Source organism: Salvelinus fontinalis, unplaced genomic scaffold (genome assembly GCF_029448725.1).
Source record: "Salvelinus fontinalis isolate EN_2023a unplaced genomic scaffold, ASM2944872v1 scaffold_0142, whole genome shotgun sequence".
NCBI lineage: Eukaryota > Metazoa > Chordata > Actinopteri > Salmoniformes > Salmonidae > Salvelinus > Salvelinus fontinalis.
The window spans coordinates 210,002-230,949 of record NW_026600351.1 but is presented as its reverse complement, the minus strand read 5'-3'; the positions used below and the strand labels follow the sequence as shown (position 1 = coordinate 230,949).

At 48.9% G+C, this 20,948-nt stretch overlaps 1 protein-coding gene across 5 annotated transcripts in view; it reads left to right on the top strand.

Annotated features, from left to right (window-relative positions):
• The window catches only part of LOC129843462 (serine/threonine-protein phosphatase with EF-hands 1-like), a 33,599-nt gene extending 12,862 nt beyond the window's left edge, over window positions 1-20,737 (top strand). For 4 of the 5 annotated variants that reach the window (XM_055912191.1, XM_055912188.1, XM_055912190.1 and 1 more), the window contains 13 exons: window positions 1,388-1,434; window positions 1,539-1,705; window positions 2,465-2,501; window positions 2,631-2,780; window positions 5,103-5,171; window positions 10,814-11,131; window positions 11,200-11,271; window positions 11,487-11,672; window positions 12,830-12,972; window positions 14,390-14,496; window positions 16,449-16,612; window positions 16,727-16,811; window positions 18,295-20,737. In XM_055912191.1, coding sequence (XP_055768166.1) covers window positions 1,388-1,434; window positions 1,539-1,705; window positions 2,465-2,501; window positions 2,631-2,780; window positions 5,103-5,171; window positions 10,814-11,131; window positions 11,200-11,271; window positions 11,487-11,672; window positions 12,830-12,972; window positions 14,390-14,496; window positions 16,449-16,612; window positions 16,727-16,811; window positions 18,295-18,494 — 1,745 coding nt within the window. In that variant the 3' untranslated portion in view covers window positions 18,495-20,737. The remainder of the gene's footprint in view (window positions 1-1,387; window positions 1,435-1,538; window positions 1,706-2,464; window positions 2,502-2,630; window positions 2,781-5,102; window positions 5,172-10,813; window positions 11,132-11,199; window positions 11,272-11,486; window positions 11,673-12,829; window positions 12,973-14,389; window positions 14,497-16,448; window positions 16,613-16,726; window positions 16,812-18,294) is intronic. The other variant, XM_055912189.1, reaches the window with a different exon arrangement.
• Window positions 20,738-20,948: the final 211 nt, after the last annotated feature.

Genomic DNA, 20,948 nt, shown 5'->3' with positions numbered 1-20,948 from the left:
ACTGACTGTCTAGTACACAAGACTGACTGTCTAGTACACAAGACTGACTGTCTAGTACACAATACCGACTATCTAGTACACAATAACAAGACTTACTGTCTAGTACACAATTACACAACACTGACTCTAGTACACAATAACAACACTGACTGTCTAGTACACAACACTGACTATATAGTACACAATAATGACTGTCTAGTACACAACACTGACTATATAGTGCACAATTACACAACACTGACTATCTAGTACACAATAACAACACTGACTGTCTAGTACACAATAACAACACTGACTGTCTAGTACACAAGACTGACTATCTAGGACACAACACTGACTATCTAGTACACAATAACACAACACTGACTATCTAGTACACAATAACACAAGACTGACTATCTAGGACACAATACCGACTATCTAGTACACAATAACACAACACTGACTATCTAGTACACAATAACACAACACTGACTATCTAGTACACAATAACACAAGACTGACTGTCTAGTACACAATACCGACTATCTAGTACACAATAACACAAGACTGACTATCTAGTACACAATACCGACTATCTAGGACACAATAACACAACACTGACTATCTAGTACACAATAACACAACACTGACTATCTAGTACACAATAACACAACACTGACTGTCTAGGACACAAGACTGACTATCTAGGACACAAGACTGACTATCTAGGATACAACACTAACTATCTAGGATACAACACTAACTATCTAGGACACAACACTGACTATCTAGGACACAACACTAACTATCTAGGACACAACACTGACTATCTAGGACACAACACTGACTATCTAGGATACAACACTAACTATCTAGGATACAACACTAACTATCTAGGATACAACACTAACTATCTAGGACACAACACTGACTATCTAGGACACAACACTAACTATCTAGGACACAACACTGACTATCTAGGACACAACACTGACTATCTAGTACACAATAACACAACACTGACTATCTAGGACACAACACTGAGTATCTAGGACACAACACTGACTATCTAGGACACAACAGCCCCTCAGCTCCCAAAATAGAGCTCTTGATCCCGGTTGTTTATATCCATAATGAAAAGACTGTGTTTCACCTCAACGGCCTCCTTCCCTGTAGTCAGAGACGCATCTCATCAAACTCAAGAATCCTTGAGACCAATGTTAAACACACACACAGAACATGAATGACTCATTTAATGGCAGAGAGCATGCTAATTAACTCTTGATTAACTCAGTTAACCAATTAACCCAGTCATTTTGGTTTCATATGCCATGGATGGTCTAATTTCTAGGAGGAAATGTGTCTACTACCTTCAAAATCTTCTAATGCTTGTCATTTTCTTCAGGAGATTTACATGGCCGACTAGATGACTTGCTGCTCATATTCTACAAGGTCAGGCTCTTGACATGATACTGTACATGCCGTAGTACTTGTGACACTACATGAATAGAAACAGTGGCCTACTTTTTCCATAGTAATTATTCCGTGTGTTTCAGAACGGCCTCCCCTCGGCAGAGACTCCGTACGTGTTCAACGGAGACTTTGTGGACCGAGGGAAGAAGTCTGTGGAGATCATTATCCTGCTGTTTGCCTACCTGCTCCTCTACCCTGACCACATGACCCTGAACAGAGGCAACCACGAGGACCACATCATGAACCTCCGGTAGTTACAAACACACACACACACACACACACACACAGACCACATGACCCTGAACAGAGGCAACCACGAGGACCACATCATGAACCTTGGGTAGTTACACACACACACACACACACACACACACACACACACACACACACACACACACACACACACAGAGACCACATGACCCTGAACAGAGGCAACCACGAGGACCACATCATGAACCTCCGGTAGTTACACACACACACACACACACACACACACACAGACCACATGACCCTGAACAGAGGCAACCACGAGGACCACATCATGAACCTTGGGTAGTTACACACACACACACACACACACACACACACACACACACACACACACACACACACACACACACACACACACACACACACACAGAGACCACATGACCCTGAACAGAGGCAACCACGAGGACCACATCATGAACCTCCGGTAGTTACACACACACACACACACACACACACACACACCACATGACCCTGAACAGAGGCAACCACGAGGACCACATCATGAACCAGATAGAGAAACACGTTAGCATTTCCATTCTAATCGTTCCTCGACAACCCCCAGCTGTTTCACACATCTATTCAGTTCTAGTACAAGCACACCTGTACAATGATTCAGATACAGGTTTTTATATACAAGACAACAAATGTTGCTTGGAACTGTCCTTTGTTGCACACAAGAACATGCAAGACAAGCACAACATTTGAGTATATTAACGCTGCTCTCTTTTCTGTTTTTCAGATATGGATTCACTAAAGAAGTTATGCAGAAGTACAAGGTAAAGTCCCCTTCACTGTTCACACCGGACCTTTGTAGTTGTACTCACCGCCATCTAGTGGCAGCTTCTTGTCATGACCACTCTGCAGACATGTACACCTCGCTCTCTCTCGTTCTCTCTCCTCTGCAGACACATGGCAGGGACATCCTACTGCTGCTCCAGGATGTGTTCAGCCTCCTCCCCATAGCAACAGTCATCGACAACAAGGTGCTCATTGTCCACGGAGGAATATCAGACATGACGGACCTGGATTTCCTCAACTCTATAGAGAGACACAAGGTGAAAACAGATTGTAAACCTACAGGTACTGTAGGTCCTGTACTGTAGGTCCTGTACTGTAGGTCCTGTACTGTGGGTCCTGTACTGTAGGTCCTGTACTGTAGGTCCTGTACTGTAGGTCCTGTACTGTAGGTCCTGTACTGTAGGTCCTGGGTAGTAGGTCCTGTACTGTAGGTCCTGTACTGTGGGTCCTGTACTGTAGGTCCTGGGTAGTAGGTCCTGTACTGTAGGTCCTGTACTGTGGGTCCTGTACTGTAGGTCCTGGGTAGTAGGTCCTGTAGTGTAGATCCTGTACTGTAGGTCCTGTACTGTAGGTCCTGGACTGTAGGTCCTGGGTAGTAGGTCCTGTACTGTAGGTCCTGTACTCTAGGTCCTGTACTGTAGGTCCTGTACTGTAGGTCCTGTACTGTAGGTCCTGTACTCTAGGTCCTGTACTGTAAGTCCTGGGTAGTAGGTCCTGTACTGTAGGTCCTGGGTAGTAGGTCCTGTACTGTAAGTCCTGGGTAGTAGGTCCTGTACTGTAGGTCCTGTACTGTAGGTCCTGTACTGTAGGTCCTGTACTGTAGGTTCTGGGTAGTAGGTCCTGTACTGTAGGTCCTGTACTGTAAGTCCTGTACTGTGGGTCCTGGGTAGTAGATCCTGTACTGTGGGTCCTGGGTAGTAGATCCTGTACTGTGGGTCCTGTACTGTAGGTCCTGTACTGTAGGTCCTGAGTAGTAGGTCCTGTACTGTAGGTCCTGGGTAGTAGGTCCTGTACTGTAGGTCCTGGGTAGTAGGTCCTGTACTGTAGGTCCTGTACTGTAGGTCCTGTACTGTAGGTCCTGGGTAGTAGGTCCTGTACTGTGGGTCCTGGGTAGTAGGTCCTGTACTGTAGGTCCTGGGTAGTAGGTCCTGTACTGTAGGTCCTGGGTAGTAGGTCCTGTACTGTGGGTCCTGGGTAGTAGGTCCTGTACTGTAGGTCCTGGGTAGTAGGTCCTGTACTGTGGGTCCTGGGTAGTAGGTCCTGTACTGTAGGTCCTGGGTAGTAGATCCTGTACGTCCTGAGTAGTAGGTCCTGTACTGTAGGTCCTGGGTAGTAGGTCCTGTACTGTAGGTCCTGGGTAGTAGGTCCTGGGTAGTAGGTCTTGTACGTCCTGAGTAGTAGGTCCTGTACTGTAGGTCCTGAGTAGTAGGTCCTGGGTAGTAGGTCCTGGGTAGTAGGTCCTGGGTAGTAGGTCTTGTACTGTAGGTCCTGGGTACTAGGTCCTGTACTGTAGGTCCTGGGTAGTAGGTCCTGTACTGTAGGTCCTGGGTAGTAGATCCTGTACGTCCTGAGTAGTAGGTCCTGTACTGTAGGTCCTGAGTAGTAGGTCCTGGGTAGTAGGTCCTGGGTAGTAGGTCCTGGGTAGTAGGTCTTGTACTGTAGGTCCTGGGTACTAGGTCCTGTACTGTAGGTCCTGGGTAGTAGGTCCTGTACTGTAGGTCCTGAGTAGTAGGTCCTGGGTAGTAGGTCCTGGGTAGTAGGTCCTGGGTAGTAGGTCTTGTACTGTAGGTCCTGGGTAGTAGGTCCTGGGTAGTAGGTCCTGTACTGTAGGTCCTGGGTAGTAGGTCCTGTACTGTAGGTTCTGGGTAGTAGGTCCTGGGTAGTAGGTCCTGGGTAGTAGGTCTTGTACTGTAGGTCCTGGGTAGTAGGTCCTGTCCTGTAGGTCCTGTCCTGTAGGTCCTGTACTGTAGGTCCTGTACTGTAGGTCCTGGGTAGTAGGTCCTGGGTAGTAGGTCCTGGGTAGTAGGTCTTGTACTGTAGGTCCTGGGTAGTAGGTCCTGGGTAGTAGGTCTTGTACTGTAGGTTCTGGGTAGTAGGTCCTGGGTAGTAGGTCTTGTACTGTAGGTCCTAGGTAGTAGGTCCTGGGTAGTAGCCAATGAGGAAATGGTCCAGATATCAGAATGTGTGGTTGTTCCATTGAGAGAATCCTATGACCTTGTTTTCTGTCTACCAAACAGTCATTTGGGACAACAAAGATTCATCCTACTGTTCTCTAGCCTGCAATCCACACTGGCTCGGATAGAACTGAAGGACTGTTCCACTGGCTAGCCGGGCTAGTAGACCACAATTTTACTAGCTCGGGTCCGAAATAAGTGCCATGAGATCTTTGAAAATACAAAATATCCTTAGCGGCAGGGCTAGTTGGACACATTTTTCTACTGACCCGGTCTGAAACGTACTAGCCTCGGGCTACCAGACTGGCTTCATTTCAATCCCTGGCTGTAGTGAAACAGAGTGACATTCAGTCAGTGGTCATTCAAGATAACTGTACTCTCTTTCCTCTGTCTATTCATTTGCAGGTGAAATCTGCCCTGAGGCTTCCTAGGAAGAGTCTGAACCATCCGGAGGTGACTAGGAGCAGTAGACAGGTCAGGTCCTGATACAGTAGGATGGAGGTGACTAGGAGCAGTAGACAGGTCAGGTCCTGATACAGTAGGATGACTAGGAGCAGTAGTCAGGTCAGGTCCTGATACAGTAGGATGACTAGGAGCAGTAGACAGGTCAGGTCCTGATACAGTAGGATGACTAGGAGCAGTAGACAGGTCAGGTCCTGATACAGTAGGATGGAGGTGACTAGGAGCAGTAGACAGGTCAGGTCCTGATACAGTAGGATGGAGGTGACTAGGAGCAGTAGACAGGTCAGTCACTGATACAGTAGGATGACTAGGAGCAGTAGACAGGTCAGTTCCTGATACAGTAGGATGACTAGGAGCAGTAGACAGGTCAGGTCCTGATACAGTAGGATGGAGGTGACTAGGAGCAGTAGACAGGTCAGTTCCTGATACAGTAAGATGACTAGGAGCAGTAGACAGGTCAGGTCCTGATACAGTAGGATGGAGGTGACTAGGAGCAGTAGACAGGTCAGTCACATATACAGTAGGATGACTAGGAGCAGTAGACAGGTCAGGTCCTGATACAGTAGGATGACTAGGAGCAGTAGACAGGTCAGGTCCTGATACAGTAGGATGACTAGGAGCAGTAGACAGGTCAGGTCCTGATACAGTAGGATGACTAGGAGCAGTAGACAGGTCAGGTCCTGATACAGTAGGATGGAGGTGACTAGGAGCAGTAGACAGGTCATGTCCTGATACAGTAAGATGGAGGTGACTAGGAGCAGTAGACAGGTCAGGTCCTGATACAGTAGGATGACTAGGAGCAGTAGACAGGTCTGGTCCTGATACAGTAGGATGGAGGTGACTAGGAGCAGTAGACAGGTCAGGTCCTGATACAGTAGGATGACTAGGAGCAGTAGACAGGTCAGGTCCTGATACAGTAGGATGGAGGTGACTAGGAGCAGTAGACAGGTCAGGTCCTGATACAGTAGGATGGAGGTGACTAGGAGCAGTAGACAGGTCAGGTCCTGATACAGTAGGATGGTGGTGACTAGGAGCAGTAGACAGGTCAGGTCCTGATACAGTAGGATGGAGGTGACTAGGAGCAGTAGACAGGTCAGGTCCTGATACAGTAGGATGGAGGTGACTAGGAGCAGTAGACAGGTCAGGTCCTGATACAGTAAGATGGAGGTGACTAGGAGCAGTAGACAGGTCAGGTCCTGATACAGTAGGATGACTAGGAGCAGTAGACAGGTCAGGTCCTGATACAGTAGGATTGAGGTGACTAGGAGCAGTAGACAGGTCAGGTCCTGATACAGTAGGATGACTAGGAGCAGTAGACAGGTCAGGTCTTGATACAGTAGGATGGAGGTGACTAGGAGCAGTAGACAGGTCAGTCACTGATACAGTAGGATGACTAGGAGCAGTAGACAGGTCAGGTCCTGATACAGTAGGATGGAGGTGACTAGGAGCAGTAGACAGGTCAGGTCCTGATACAGTAGGATGGAGGTGACTAGGAGCAGTAGACAGGTCAGGTCCTGATACAGTAGGATGGAGGTGACTAGGAGCAGTAGACAGGTCTGGTCCTGATACAGTAGGATGACTAGGAGCAGTAGACAGGTCAGGTCCTGATACAGTAGGATGACTAGGAGCAGTAGACAGGTCAGGTCCTGATACAGTAGGATGACTAGGAGCAGTAGACAGGTCAGGTCCTGATACAGTAGGATGGAGGTGACTAGGAGCAGTAGACAGGTCAGGCCCTGATACAGTAGGATTGAGGTGACTAGGAGCAGTAGACAGGTCAGGTCCTGATACAGTAGGATGACTAGGAGCAGTAGACAGGTCATGTCCTGATACAGTAGGATGGAGGTGACTAGGAGCAGTAGACAGGTCAGGTCCTGATACAGTAGGATGGAGGTGACTAGGAGCAGTAGACAGGTCAGGTCCTGATACAGTAGGACGGAGGTGACTAGGAGCAGTAGACAGGTCAGGTCCTGATACAGTAGGATGGAGGTGACTAGGAGCAGTAGACAGGCCAGGTCCTGATACAGTAGGATGACTAGGAGCAGTAGACAGGTCAGGTCCTGATACAGTAGGATGACTAGGAGCAGTAGACAGGCCAGGTCCTGATACAGTAGGATGACTAGGAGCAGTAGACAGGTCAGGTCCTGATACAGTAGGATGACTAGGAGCAGTAGACAGGTCAGGTCCTGATACAGTAGGATGACTAGGAGCAGTAGACAGGTCAGGTCCTGATACAGTAGGATGGAGGTGACTAGGAGCAGTAGACAGGTCAGGTCCTGATACAGTAGGATGGAGGTGACTAGGAGCAGTAGACAGGTCAGGTCCTGATACAGTAGGATGACTAGGAGCAGTAGACAGGTCAGGTCCTGATACAGTAGGATGGAGGTGGCTAGGAGCAGTAGACAGGTCAGGTCCTGATACAGTAGGATGGAGATGACTAGGAGCAGTAGACAGGTCAGGTCCTGATACAGTAGGATTGAGGTGACTAGGAGCAGTAGACAGGTCAGGTCCTGATACAGTAGGATGGAGGTGACTAGGAGCAGTAGACAGGTCAGGTCCTGATACAGTAGGATGGAGGTGACTAGGAGCAGTAGACAGGTCATGTCCTGATACAGTAGGATGACTAGGAGCAGTAGACAGGTCAGGTCCTGATACAGTAGGATGGAGGTGACTAGGAGCAGTAGACAGGTCAGTTCCTGATACAGTAGGATGAATAGGAGCAGTAGACAGTTCAGTTCCTGATACAGTAGGATGACTAGGTGCAGTAGACAGGTCAGGTCCTGATACAGTAGGATGACTAGGAGCAGTAGACAGGTCAGGTCCTGATACAGTAGGATGGAGGTGACTAGGAGCAGTAGACAGGTCAGGTCCTTATACAGTAGGATGACTAGGAGCAGTAGACAGGTCAGGTCCTGATACAGTAGGATGACTAGGAGCAGTAGACAGGTCAGGTCCTGATACAGTAGGATGGAGGTGACTAGGAGCAGTAGTCAGGTCAGGTCCTGATACAGTAGGATGACTAGGAGCAGTAGACAGGTCAGGTCCTGATACAGTAGGATGACTAGGAGCAGTAGACAGGTCAGGTCCTGATACAGTAGGATGGAGGTGACTAGGAGCAGTAGTCAGGTCAGGTCCTGATACAGTAGGATGACTAGGAGCAGTAGACAGGTCAGGTCCTGATACAGTAGGATGGAGGTGACTAGGAGCAGTAGACAGGTCAGGTCCTGATACAGTAGGATGGAGGTGACTAGGAGCAGTAGACAGGTCAGGTCCTGATACAGTAGGATGACTAGGAGCAGTAGACAGGTCAGGTCCTGATACAGTAGGATGGAGGTGACTAGGAGCAGTAGTCAGGTCAGGTCCTGATACAGTAGGATGACTAGGAGCAGTAGACAGGTCAGGTCCTGATACAGTAGGATGGAGGTGACTAGGAGCAGTAGACAGGTCAGGTCCTGATACAGTAGGATGGAGGTGACTAGGAGCAGTAGTCAGGTCAGGTCCTGATACAGTAGGATGGAGGTGACTAGGAGCAGTAGACAGGTCAGGTCCTGATACATTAGGATGGAGGTGACTAGGAGCAGTAGTCAGGTCAGGTCCTGATACAGTAGGATGACTAGGAGCAGTAGACAGGTCAAGTCCTGATACAGTAGGATGGAGGTGACTAGGAGCAGTAGACAGGTCAGGTCCTGATACAGTAGGATGACTAGGAGCAGTAGTCAGGTCAGGTCCTGATACAGTAGGATGACTAGGAGCAGTAGACAGGCCAGGTCCTGATACAGTAGGATGGAGGTGACTAGGAGCAGTAGACAGGTCAGGTCCTGATACAGTAGGATGACTAGGAGCAGTAGACAGGTCAGGTCCTGATACAGTAGGATGACTAGGAGCAGTAGACAGGTCAGGTCCTGATACAGTAGGATGGAGGTGACTAGGAGCAGTAGACAGGTCAGGTCCTGATACAGTAGGATGGAGGTGACTAGGAGCAGTAGACAGGTCAGGTCCTGATACAGTAGGATGACTAGGAGCAGTAGACAGGTCAGGTCCTGATACAGTAGGATGGAGGTGGCTAGGAGCAGTAGACAGGTCAGGTCCTGATACAGTAGGATGGAGATGACTAGGAGCAGTAGACAGGTCAGGTCCTGATACAGTAGGATTGAGGTGACTAGGAGCAGTAGACAGGTCAGGTCCTGATACAGTAGGATGGAGGTGACTAGGAGCAGTAGACAGGTCAGGTCCTGATACAGTAGGATGGAGGTGACTAGGAGCAGTAGACAGGTCATGTCCTGATACAGTAGGATGACTAGGAGCAGTAGACAGGTCAGGTCCTGATACAGTAGGATGGAGGTGACTAGGAGCAGTAGACAGGTCAGTTCCTGATACAGTAGGATGAATAGGAGCAGTAGACAGTTCAGTTCCTGATACAGTAGGATGACTAGGTGCAGTAGACAGGTCAGGTCCTGATACAGTAGGATGACTAGGAGCAGTAGACAGGTCAGGTCCTGATACAGTAGGATGGAGGTGACTAGGAGCAGTAGACAGGTCAGGTCCTTATACAGTAGGATGACTAGGAGCAGTAGACAGGTCAGGTCCTGATACAGTAGGATGACTAGGAGCAGTAGACAGGTCAGGTCCTGATACAGTAGGATGGAGGTGACTAGGAGCAGTAGTCAGGTCAGGTCCTGATACAGTAGGATGACTAGGAGCAGTAGACAGGTCAGGTCCTGATACAGTAGGATGACTAGGAGCAGTAGACAGGTCAGGTCCTGATACAGTAGGATGGAGGTGACTAGGAGCAGTAGTCAGGTCAGGTCCTGATACAGTAGGATGACTAGGAGCAGTAGACAGGTCAGGTCCTGATACAGTAGGATGGAGGTGACTAGGAGCAGTAGACAGGTCAGGTCCTGATACAGTAGGATGGAGGTGACTAGGAGCAGTAGACAGGTCAGGTCCTGATACAGTAGGATGACTAGGAGCAGTAGACAGGTCAGGTCCTGATACAGTAGGATGGAGGTGACTAGGAGCAGTAGTCAGGTCAGGTCCTGATACAGTAGGATGACTAGGAGCAGTAGACAGGTCAGGTCCTGATACAGTAGGATGGAGGTGACTAGGAGCAGTAGACAGGTCAGGTCCTGATACAGTAGGATGGAGGTGACTAGGAGCAGTAGTCAGGTCAGGTCCTGATACAGTAGGATGGAGGTGACTAGGAGCAGTAGACAGGTCAGGTCCTGATACATTAGGATGGAGGTGACTAGGAGCAGTAGTCAGGTCAGGTCCTGATACAGTAGGATGACTAGGAGCAGTAGACAGGTCAAGTCCTGATACAGTAGGATGGAGGTGACTAGGAGCAGTAGACAGGTCAGGTCCTGATACAGTAGGATGACTAGGAGCAGTAGTCAGGTCAGGTCCTGATACAGTAGGATGACTAGGAGCAGTAGACAGGCCAGGTCCTGATACAGTAGGATGGAGGTGACTAGGAGCAGTAGACAGGTCAGGTCCTGATACAGTAGGATGACTAGGAGCAGTAGACAGGTCAGGTCCTGACACAGTAGGATGTTCAGTATTACATTGTGTTGTTTTATTTTGTATATGTGTATTTTATTGACTATCAGCTGTAAAGTTTACCCCCAGGGATAACAAAGATTCTCTACTCTACTCAGGGCCAGCCAGAGAGTCCCCGGTGTAGGAGCAGGGGTCAGCCAGAGAGTCTCCGGTGTAGGAGCAGGGGTCAGCCAGAGAGTCCCCGGTGTAGGAGCAGGGGCCAGCCAGAGAGTCCCCGGTGTAGGAGCAGGGGTCAGCAAGAGAGCCCCCAGTGTAGGAGCAGGGGTCAGGACCATGGCAACACCCCCAAGAAGAGACGTCACCTCACCAGACAGGGCAGCTCCTCCTCTTCCTCCTCATCTTCGCTGTGCTCCCCCCGGGGGTCGTCCCGCCGCTGCCTTTCTCCCAGCATGCTGAGCCCCACCAACAACCTTCAGGTGTTCTTCCTAATGATAATAATAACAACCAATAATAATAACAATATTAATAATATTATTATTGTTAGGTGCCCTTCCTGGACTCCTTCACCGCCCTCCCCGTCCGTCAGCCGCCCAGGGAGGAGTTGGAGTGGAAACAGGTGAGAGCAGAGCGCCACCTACAGGTTGGAGGCCAAACCGTGGTGGTTGGTTCGGTGGATCAAGAAGATTAGACTTGCAGAATTTGGCTTCCTGCTCTTTTTTCTTCCTAGTAAAGTTGATATATAGTTGAAACATTGTCTAACAGGAAGTTTTCCTATTCACAAATCCTGCAATCCGGTAGTAGTGACCATTCTGACTGTGTCTCATGTTGAAGGTAGTAGATTTGCTGTGGAGCGACCCGAAGAGCCAGCCAGGCTGCAGTCCCAACACCTTCAGGGGAGGAGGCAGTTACTTCGGGCCAGACGTGACCAGACGCCTGCTGGAGAGACACGGCATGACTCTGCTGATCAGATCACATGAGTGTAAACAGGAGGGCTACGAACTCTGCCACGACGGACAGGTGATCTGTTAGGCCTGCTTCTAATCTCCATTGAACAGGACTAGCTCTATAAGATATATGATAGTTAATATGTAGGACCCCCCCCCCCCCCACCATGGCTAGTAGACAACAGGACTAGTTCTATAAGATATATGATAGTTAATATGTAGGACCCCCCCCCCCCCCCCCACCATGGCTAGTAGACAACAGGACTAGCTCTATAAGATATATGATAGTTAATATGTAGGACCCCCCCCCCCCCCCCTCATGGCTAGTAGACAACAGGACTAGTTCTATAAGATATATGATAGTTAATATGTAGGACCCCCCCCCCCCCCCCCCCCCACCATGGCTAGTAGACAACAGGACTAGCTCTATAAGATATATGATTGTTAATATGTGTAGGACCCCCCCCCCCATCCCCCCCCCTCATGGCTAGTAGACAGCAGGACTAGTTCTATAAGATATATGATAGTTAATATGTGTAGGAGCCCCCCCCCCCCCCCCCCCCATGGCTAGTAGACAACAGGACTAGCTCTATAAGATATATGATAGTTAATATGTGTAGGAGCCCCCCCCCCCCATCCCCCCCCCCTCATGGCTAGTGGACAACAGGACTAGTTCTATAAGATATATGATAGTTAATATGTGTAGGAGCCCCCCCCCCCCCCCCCCCCCCCCCCCTCATGGCTAGTAGACAACAGGACTAGCTCTATAAGATATATGATAGTTAATATGTGTAGGACCCCCCCCCCCCCCCCATGGCTAGTAGACAACAGGACTAGCTCTATAAGATATATGATAGTTAATATGTGTAGGAGCCCCCCCCCCACCATGGCTAGTAGACAACAGGACTAGCTCTATAAGATATATGATAGTTAATATGTGTAGGAGCCCCCCCCCCCCCCCCCACCATGGCTAGTAGACAACAGGACTAGCTCTATAAGATATATGATAGTTAATGTGTCTGGGTCCACCCCCCACCATGGCTAATAGACAACAGGACTAGCTCTATAAGATATATGATAGTTAATGTGTCTGGGTCCACCCCCCACCATGGCTAGTAGACAGCAGGACTAGCTCTATAAGATATATGATAGTTAATGTGTCTGGGTCCACCCCCCATAGCTAGTAGACCACCTGGCTCTATAAGATCTAAGTGTATTTTGTTCTTTCAGGTGATCACCATTTTCTCTGCGTCTAACTACTATGAGGAGGGTAGTAACCGTGGAGCCTACATTAAGCTGGGCAGAGAGCTGGTCCCTCGCTTCTTCCAGTACCAGGTCAGCAGGAACACCAGGAAACTCACCCTGACTCAGAGGTAGGGGCTGGGGTGGAGGTGGAGGTAGGGGCTGGGGTGGAGGTGGAGGTAGGGGCTGGGGTGGAGGTGGAGGTAGGGGCTGGGGTGGAGGTAGGGGCTGGGGTGGAGATAGGGGCTGAGGTGGAGGTAGGGGCCGGGGTGGAGATAGGGGCTGAGGTGGAGGTAGGGGCTGGGGTGGAGATAGGGGCTGAGGTGGAGGTAGGGGCTGGGGTGGAGATAGGGGCTGAGGTGGAGGTAGGGGCCGGGGTGGAGGTAGGGGCTGGGGTGGAGGTGGAGGCAGGGGCTGGGGTGGAGGTGGAGGTAGGGGCTGGGGTGGAGGTGGAGGTAGGGGCTGGGGTGGAGGTGGAGGTAGGGGCTGGGGTGGAGGTGGAGGTAGGGGCTGGGGTGGAGGTGGAGGTAGGGGCCGGGTTGGAGGTGGAGATGGAGGTAGGGGCTGGGGTGGAGGTAGGGGCTGGGTTGGAGGTGGAGGTAGGGGCTGGGGTGAAGGTGGAGGTAGGGGCTCGGTTGGAGGTGGAGGTAGGGGGTGGACGTGGAGGTTGGGGTTGGAGGTGGAGGTAGGGGCTGGGGGTGGATGTGGATGTAGGGACTGGGAAGGAGTTTGGGGTGGAGGTGGAGGTGGAGGTAGGGGCTGGGTTGGAGGTTGTTGTAACTTTAATGTGTTACAGAGTTAATGTTTAAGTTAATTCATTGAGCTGTATCTAAAGATATTTCTTTACAGTTATTTACATATGTAATTGTATTGGTTAGTATTGAATTACGCTTTTGACTGCAAGTTCCAGAATGCCTTGCGACAGGAAGTAGAGAGTGAACGCGCTAGTTAAGTGCAATTAACAGGTGATTTTTTTGGCTCCTTTGCGCTAGCATCTTACTGGCATTGCTCTGTAGAATCTAAAGTTGTTAAATGTAACGTGATCAAGAATTATTACTAAAAGAAGCTTTCATATCAAACCCGACGTCCCGAGTCATTACTTTGAAGATAGTTATTCTATAGAGGTAGGGGCTGGGTCGGAGGTGGAGGCTGGGTCGGAGGTGGAGGTAGGGGCTGGGTCGGAGGTGGAGGTAGGGGCTGGGTCAGAGGTGGAGGTAGGGGCTGGGTCAGAGGTGGAGGTAGGGGCTGGGTCAGAGGTGGAGGTAGGGGCTGGGTCGGAGGTGGAGGTAGGGGCTGGGTCGGAGGTGGAGGTAGGGGCTGGGTCAGAGGTGGAGGTAGGGGCTGGGTCAGAGGTGGAGGTAGGGGCTGGGTTGGAGTTGGAGGTAGGGGCTGGGTCGGAGGTGGAGGTAGGGGCTGGGTCAGAGGTGGAGGTAGGGGCTGGGGATCACGGTTCCTACTGGTCTCTACATACAGAGCGTGACAATGAGTTGATTATCGTGTGTGTGTGTGTGTGTGTGTGTGTCCGTCCGTCCGTCCGTCCGCCCGCAGGGTGAATGTGGCAGAGGGTTCGGCTGTAAGGGCTGTACAGGAGAAGCTGTTTGCCCACCGCTCAGAACTCATGGCTGCCTTTCAGCAGTATGACACAAGTAACAGTGGTAAGATATGTTTGCAATAACACACACACACTGCCTGCCAGCTGTTAAAGAACACCCCAAACTCCTATGACATAGTCATGTTCTGAGATGTGTAGCCACCTTCCATAAATACCACCTGGAACGCGCCCATCATTGTGAATCATTAGTGACTCTGCTGTGTCTGTTCCAGGCTATACCTCTGTCAGTGAGTTAGACTGTCTGTTCCAGGCTGTATCTCTGTATGTCAGTGAGTTAGACTGTCTGTTCCAGGTTGTATCTCTGTCTGTCAGTGAGTTAGACTGTCTGTTCCAGGCTGTATCTCTGTCTGTCAGTGAGTTAGACTGTCTGTTCCGGCTGTATCTCTGTCTGTCAGTGAGTTAAACTGTCTGTTCCAGGCTGTATCTCTGCCAGTGAGTTAGACTGTCTGTTCCAGGCTGTATCTCTGTCTGTCAGTGAGTTCGACTGTCTGTTCCAGGCTGTACCTCTGTCAGTGGGTTAGACTGTCTGTTCCAGGCTCTACCTCTGTCTGTCAGTGAGTTAGACTGTCTGTTCCAGGCTGTATCTCTGTCTGTCAGTGAGTTAGACTGTCTGTTCCAGGCTGTATCTCTGTCTGTCAGTGAGTTAGACTGTCTGTTCCAGGCTGTACCTCTGTCAGTGGGTTAGACTGTCTGTTCCAGGCTGTACCTCTGTCAGTGAGTTAGACTGTCTGTTGCAGGCTGTATCTCTGTCAGTGAGTTAGACTGTCTGTTCCAGGCTGTATCTCTGTCTGTCAGTGAGTTAGACTGTCTGTTCCAGGCTGTATCTCTGTCAGTGAGTTAGACTGTCTGTTCCAGGCTGTATCTCTGTCTGTCAGTGAGTTAGACTGTCTGTTCCAGGCTGTATCTCTGTCTGTCAGTGAGTTAGACTGTCTGTTCCAGGCTGTATCTCTGTCAGTGAGTTAGACTGTCTGTTCCAGGCTGTACCTCTGTCAGTGAGTTAGACTGTCTGTTCCAGGCTGTATCTCTGTCTGTCAGTGAGTTAGACTGTCTGTTCCAGGTTGTATCTCTGTCAGTGAGTTAGACTGTCTGTTCCAGGTTGTATCTCTGTCTGTCAGTGAGTTAGACTGTCTGTTCCAGGCTGTATCTCTGTCTGTCAGTGAGTTAGACTGTCTGTTCCAGGCTGTATCTCTCTCTGTCAGTGAGTTAGACTGTCTGTTCCAGGCTGTACCTCTGTCAGTGGGTTAGACAGTCTGTTCCTGGCTGTACCTCTGTCAGTGAGTTAGACTGTCTGTTCCAGGCTGTATCTCTGTCAGTGAGTTAGACTGTCTGTTCCAGGTTGTATCTCTGTCTGTCAGTTAGTTAGACTGTCTATTCTAGGCTGTATCTCTGTCTGTCAGTGAGTTAGACTGTCTGTTCCAGGCTGTATCTCTGTCTGTCAGTGAGTTAGACTGTCTGTTCCAGGCTGTATCTCTGTCTGTCAGTGAGTTAGACTGTCTGTTCCAGGTTGCATCTCTGTCTGTCAGTGAGTTAGACTGTCTGTTCCAGGCTGTATCTCTGTCTGTCAGTGAGTTAGACTGTCTGTTCCAGGCTGTATCTCTCTCTGTCAGTGAGTTAGACTGTCTGTTCCAGGCTGTACCTCTGTCAGTGGGTTAGACAGTGTGTTCCTGGCTGTACCTCTGTCAGTGAGTTAGACTGTCTGTTCCAGGCTGTATCTCTGTCAGTGAGTTAGACTGTCTGTTCCAGGTTGTATCTCTGTCTGTCAGTGAGTTAGACTGTCTATTCTAGGCTGTATCTCTGTCTGTCAGTGAGTTAGACTGTCTGTTCCAGGCTGTATCTCTGTCTGTCAGTGAGTTAGACTGTCTGTTCCAGGCTGTATCTCTGTCTGTCAGTGAGTTAGACTGTCTGTTCCAGGTTGCATCTCTGTCTGTCAGTGAGTTAGACTGTCTGTTCCAGGCTGTATCTCTGTCTGTCAGTGAGTTAGACTGTCTGTTCCAGGCTGTATCTCTGTCAGTGAGTGGGCCCTGGTGGTGGAGTCAGTCCTGAGCCTGGACCTGCCCTGGAGGACTCTGCGCCCGCGCCTGGCACGGCTGGCACCAGATGGCAGCATCGACTACCAGTCCTGCTTCGAGGACATGGGCCCAGGACAACCCATACCCCAGGTCAGAACCAAGAAGAGACTGATCGATCAATTGATTGATTTTATTTGGCAATCAATAAAGCTGTTAAATAAAGCTGCTCCTTTCACAAAAACTCTCTCTATGTGTTTTGTTCAGGTCACTCCAAACTTGGCTGAAACTCTTTACAGATATCGAACAGACCTTGAGATTATCTTCAACATCATGGACAAAGACCACTCTGGTACATGTTACTCTGATTATGACTATTACAGCTCCTAAGCTAGTTCACATCATGCTACGTTAACCATTAGCTATTACAGCTCCTAAGCCTGCTAGTTCACATCATGCTACGTTAACCATGAGCTATTACAGCTCCTAAGCCTGCTAGTTCACATCATGTTACGTTAACCATTAGCTATTACAGCTCCTAAGCCTGCTAGTTCACATCATGCTGCGTTAACCATTAGCTATTACAGCTCCTAAGCCTGCTAGTTCACATCATGCTACGTTAACCATTAGCTATTACAGCTCCTAAGCCTGCTAGTTCACATCATGTTACGTTAACCATTAGCTATTACAGCTCCTAAGCCTGCTAGTTCACATCATGCTGCGTTAACCATTAGCTATTACAGCTCCTAAGCCTGCTAGTTCACATCATGCTACGTTAACCATTAGCTATTACAGCTCCTAAGCCTGCTAGTTCACATCATGCTACGTTAACCATTAGCTATTACAGCTCCTAAGCCTGCTAGTTCACATCATGCTACGTTAACCATTAGCTATTACAGCTCCTAAGCCTGCTAGTTCACATCATGTTACGTTAACCATTAGCTATTACAGCTCCTAAGCCTGCTAGTTCACATCATGCTACGTTAACCATGAGCTATTACAGCTCCTAAGCCTGCTAGTTCACATCATGTTACGTTAACCATTAGCTATTACAGCTCCTAAGCCTGCTAGTTCACATCATGCTGCGTTAACCATTAGCTATTACAGCTCCTAAGCCTGCTAGTTCACATCATGCTACGTTAACCATTAGCTATTACAGCTCCTAAGCCTGCTAGTTCACATCATGTTACGTTAACCATTAGCTATTACAGCTCCTAAGCCTGCTAGTTCACATCATGCTGCGTTAACCATTAGCTATTACAGCTCCTAAGCCTGCTAGTTCACATCATGCTACGTTAACCATTAGCTATTACAGCTCCTAAGCCTGCTAGTTCACATCATGCTACGTTAACCATTAGCTATTACAGCTCCTAAGCCTGCTAGTTCACATCATGCTACGTTAAACATTAGCTATTACAGCTCCTAAGCCTGCTAGTTCACATCATGCTACGTTAACCATTAGCTATTACAGCTCCTAAGCCTGCTCGTTCACATCATGCTACGTTAACCATTAGCTATTACAGCTCCTAAGCCTGCTAGTTCACATCATGCTACATTAACCATTAGCTATTACAGCTCCTAAGCCTGCTAGTTCACATCATGCTACGTTAACCATTAGCTATTACAGCTCCTAAGCCTGCTAGTTCACATCATGCTACGTTAACCATGAGCTATTACAGCTCCTAAGCCTGCTAGTTCACATCATGCTACGTTAACCATTAGCTATTACAGCTCCTAAGCCTGCTAGTTCACATCATGCTACTTTAACTATTAGCTTGTTAGACAGAAAACCTTTTAGTATTTCTTAGTTTCTCTCACTGTCTCTCCCCATCCAGGTCAGATCTCCATCGAGGAGTTCCGTCAGACCTGGCGTCTGTTTAGTGCTCACCTGGGTGTGGAGGTGGATGATCGGGCCATAGATGAACTGGCTAAGAGTATAGACTTCAACAAGGATGGCAGCATCGACTTCAACGAGTTCCTAGAGGCCTTCAGGGTGGTGCACAAACTGGATGTTAAGGACCAACAGCAGGGCTGAGAGAAATCTTGTTGTAGACCTGAAGACTCACATTAGCTACCCGGGCAATGACTTGGCTTTAGCTCAGTGAGCCAACACTGGCAGCAGGGCTGAGAGAACTACAAAGACCAGTGGCCCGGTTGAGAGAACTACAAAGACCAGTGGCTACACAGACCAGCGGCTAGGCTGAGAGATCTACAAAGACCAGCAGCTAGGCTGATAGAACTACAAAGACCAGCAGCTATGCTGAGAGCGAACTACAAAGACCAGCAGCTATGCTGAGAGAGAACTACAAAGACCAGCAGCTAGGCTGAGAGAGAACTACAAAGACCAGCAGCTAGGCTGAGAGAGAACTACAAAGACCAGCAGCTAGGCTGAGAGCGAACTACAAAGACCAGCAGCTATGCTGAGAGAGAACTACAAAGACCAGCAGCTATGCTGAGAGAGAACTACAAAGACCAGCAGCTATGCTGAGAGAGAACTACAAAGACCAGCAGCTATGCTGAGAGGTCTACAAAGACCAGCAGCTAGGCTGAGAGGTCTACAAAGACCAGCAGTTAGGCTGAGAGAACTACAAAGACCAGCAGCTATGCTGAGAGAGAACTACAAAGATCAGCAGCTATGCTGAGAGAGAACTACAAAGACCAGCAGCTATGCTGAGAGAGAACTACAAAGACCAGCAGCTATGCTGAGAGAGAACTACAAAGACCAGCAGCTATGCTGAGAGAGAACTACAAAGACCAGCAGCTATGCTGAGAGAGAACTACAACGACCAGCAGCTATGCTGAGAGAAAACTACAACGACCAGCAGCTATGCTGAGAGAAAACTACAAAGACCAGCAGCTATGCTGAGAGAAAACTACAAAGACCAGCAGCTATGCTGAGAGAAAACTACAAAGACCAGCAGCAGGCTTGAGGGGAGCCATGCTCGCCTTGGCTTTAGCTCTGCAGGCTTAAACAGTCTTGTGGTCAACCATACACTCAGTGTAGCACATGCAGTTGTGTAACAGTATAACTTTAAACCATCCCCTCGCCCCGACACGGGCGCGAACCAGGGACCCTCTGCACACATCAACAACAGTCACCCACGAAGCGTCGTTACCCATCGCTCCACAAAGGCCACGGCCCTTGCAGAGCAAGGGGCAACACTACATCTAGGTTTCAGAGCAAGTGACGTAACTGATTGAAACGCTACTAGCGCGTACCCGCTAACTAGCTAGCCATTTCACATCCGTTACACTCACCCCCCTTTCAACCTCCTCCTTTTCCGCAGCAACCAGTGATCCGGGTCAACAGCATCAATGTAACAGTATAACTTTAAACCGTCCCCTCGCCCCGACACGGGCGCGAACCAGGGACCCTCTGCACACATTAACAACAGTCACCCACGAAGCGTCGTTACCCATCGCTCCACAAAAGCCGCGGCCCTTGCAGAGCAAGGGGCAACACTACATCTAGGTTTCAGAGCAAGTAACGTAACTGATTGAAACGCTACTAGCGCGTACCCGCTAACTAGCTAGCCATTTCACATCCGTTACACTTGCATGAGTCAGGAATCTTGTAGATCGAGGAGGTGTGGTCTCCCTTCTCCCTGTGGTGTAGAACATGTCTCAGAGGAGAACACACTACTCTCACCAGCTACTGATATGGAGACGGACCAACACACGTGAGGTTTCTACAGACAAAGCAGTCAAGAGCTCCCCGCGGCATGTCCTAGCTCTGCTCTGCAGACGAACAGCACTGTGCCCCATCTTTTCTAGGTCTGAGACAGGGCTGTAACTCTGAGACCAGACTGCTACATCCTCTCTTCAGGGTTAAAGGTCCAATGCAGACGTTTTCATTTGAAATAAATCTCGATATTAAATCATTTCTGGGTAAGTACCTTACTGTGATTGTTTTCATTAAAATGGTCAAAAAGAAACTGAACTAGCTTCTTAGCAAAGAGCCTTTTCTCAAGCAAGAATGTATCTGACTGTCTGGGAGTGGTCTGGAAAACTGCAAATGATCTGTTATTGGCAGAGAGGTTTCGACGTCTTTCTTATTGTTCGATTAACCCATTTACCTCCTGGTGATGTCACTAGGCAGGCCAAAACCATCCCACCAGAACAGGCTGACATGTATTTTTACACACCTCTTCCACTTAAGAGGTCATTATCGTAGTTTTCTAAATTGAACAGTATTATTCCAACCTCATAAACGCAGCATGTACAGTGTTGGTCCCATGTTTCATGAAGCTGAAATAAACAATCCCACAAATGTTACAAGCTTATTTCTCTCAAATTTTGTGCACAAATTTGTTTACATCCTTGTTTAAATCCCTGTTAGTGAGCATTTCTCCTTTGCCAAGATAATCCATCCACCTGACAGGTGTGGCATATCAAGAAGCTGATTAAACTGCATGAACATTACACAGGTGCACCTTGTGCTGGGGGACAATAAAAGGCCACTTTAGAATGTGCAGTTTTGTCACACAAC